General features: G+C 37.0%; 1 protein-coding gene across 1 annotated transcript; it reads left to right on the top strand.

Annotated features, from left to right (window-relative positions):
* On the top strand, positions 1-1,381 carry LOC148845139 (annexin-like protein RJ4). Its single transcript, XM_088953005.1, has 4 exons — positions 1-181; positions 548-693; positions 792-1,010; positions 1,110-1,381. Exons 1-4 carry the CDS (start codon positions 91-93, stop codon positions 1,362-1,364), a joined length of 711 nt encoding a protein of 236 aa, XP_088809131.1. The 5' UTR covers positions 1-90; the 3' UTR covers positions 1,365-1,381.
* Positions 1,382-1,634: the final 253 nt, after the last annotated feature.

The raw sequence follows: 1,634 nt of genomic DNA, 5'->3' as shown, positions 1-1,634 counted from the left end.
GGTGTTAGCGTTACCATCGAAACTAGGACTCCTGGAATTAAATTGCTGGGATTATAAAAGGAAGAGCAAAGCTAGAGCTGAACAAAGGCTATGAGTGAGTACTCAACAATGGCTACCCTTGTTGTTCCTGACCACCCTTCTCCTGTTCAAGACGCCGAGAGCCTCAGAAAGGCTTGCCAAGGTGTGATTCATGGGTTCATCTCTTGATCATTTCCTGATTTAATTCTTTTTGTTCTTATTCCATGAATTAGTCATACATGGGTTCATCTCTTCCTATCACATTGTAAGTGATATCCTTGTCATCTTCAGAAAATATCTGTTTCTGGGTTTCATTTGGAGTCCTTTTCTTTCCTTTGCTGCCATTTTTCTCTGTGAATGTGTTAAGATTGCAATATACAGTATTATCTAATTAGTTTATGACAGAGTAATAACAAATCTATTAAGAAACTTTAATTCTAAGTTGCTGCACTTTGTTTGAATGGTATATAGCAAGGATTTGTTTAATCTGCCTTGCATAAAAGAAATTTGATCTCTGGCTATCTTTTAGGATGGGGGACTGATGAGAAGGTCATAATTCAAATACTTGGGCACAGAAATGCAGTTCAGAGGAATCAAATTAGGAAGGCTTATGAGGAGCTTTATCAAGAAAATCTTATTAAGCGACTTGAATCAGAGCTTTCTGGGGACTTTGAGGTTTATTTTGTTGTATTTTTTTTTCTGCTATCTGTTTCTCAATAGATGTGTATATCATTAGTGACTAAATAACCAGCTTAGTTCACTTGATTGTATAGAAAGCAGTATATCGTTGGTTACTAGATCCTGCAGAACGAGATGCAGTCTTGGCTCATGTTGCAGTGAAGGATAGCATGCTCGACTACCAGACGATCATTGAAATTGCATGTGTTCGATCCTCTGAGGAGCTCTTGGCAGTGAAACGAGCCTACCATTTGCGTTACAAGCATTCCCTGGATGAAGATGTCTCCTCTCATACTACAGGCGACTTCCGCAAGGCAATGAACTTAGACATGTTGATGATACTGTTTGCAGGGTAGAACCAACTGTTTGTGTTAATTCCCTAATGCCTTTGTGGGTGGTGGTTTGTGTTACAGCTTCTGGTTGCCTTAGTAAGCACATTCAGGTATGATGGTGATGAGATAAATGTGAGCCTAGCAGAGTCTGAGGCTAAGCTTCTTCATGAGGTAATCAAGGGGAAGGCCTTTAGTCATGAAGAGATAATCAGAATCTTAAGCACAAGGAGTAAGTCACAGCTGAATGCAACCTTCAACTGCTACAGGGATGCACATGGTACTTCCATTACCAAGGTATCAAATTACCGAATATTTAAGGAGTTTTCTCCAATGTGAATTTTTTTTTCTTGTTGTGAGCTCCATAAGAAAACCAGAACCATCTGGTTTGAAAATGAATTGTTTTTTTTTTTTAAATGGAGAATTGAATTTCTTGCTTAAAGAACATGTTTTAATCTGGTGATTGATTTAATGTTTCATTGATCTTATAATATCTGTACTCAATATTTTTTGATAGTTTGAAACAAAACCAACTTATTTTTGCTTCTCAAAATAAACACATACTACTTCAAGAATGTGTTTAATTCTTTTGCTGATTAATGATTTTAA

The sequence above is a fragment of the Nelumbo lutea genome, chromosome 7 (assembly GCF_056320005.1).
Source record: "Nelumbo lutea isolate HS-2025 chromosome 7, American lotus-T2T, whole genome shotgun sequence".
NCBI classification, from domain to species: domain Eukaryota; kingdom Viridiplantae; phylum Streptophyta; class Magnoliopsida; order Proteales; family Nelumbonaceae; genus Nelumbo; species Nelumbo lutea.
Note: the sequence above shows the minus strand (reverse complement) of the source record. Positions and strands in the feature narration are given on the sequence as shown.

Excerpts from the sequence above, each read along its gene's own strand:
- LOC148845139 (XM_088953005.1), top strand. The coding sequence starts at position 91 with ATGAGTGAGTACTCAACAATGGCTACCCTTGTTGTTCCTGACCACCCT. Across the intron at positions 182-547 it reads CCTCAGAAAGGCTTGCCAAG|GATGGGGGACTGATGAGAAG; the intron begins GTGTGATTCATG and ends GCTATCTTTTAG. Across the intron at positions 694-791 it reads AGCTTTCTGGGGACTTTGAG|AAAGCAGTATATCGTTGGTT; the intron begins GTTTATTTTGTT and ends TTGATTGTATAG.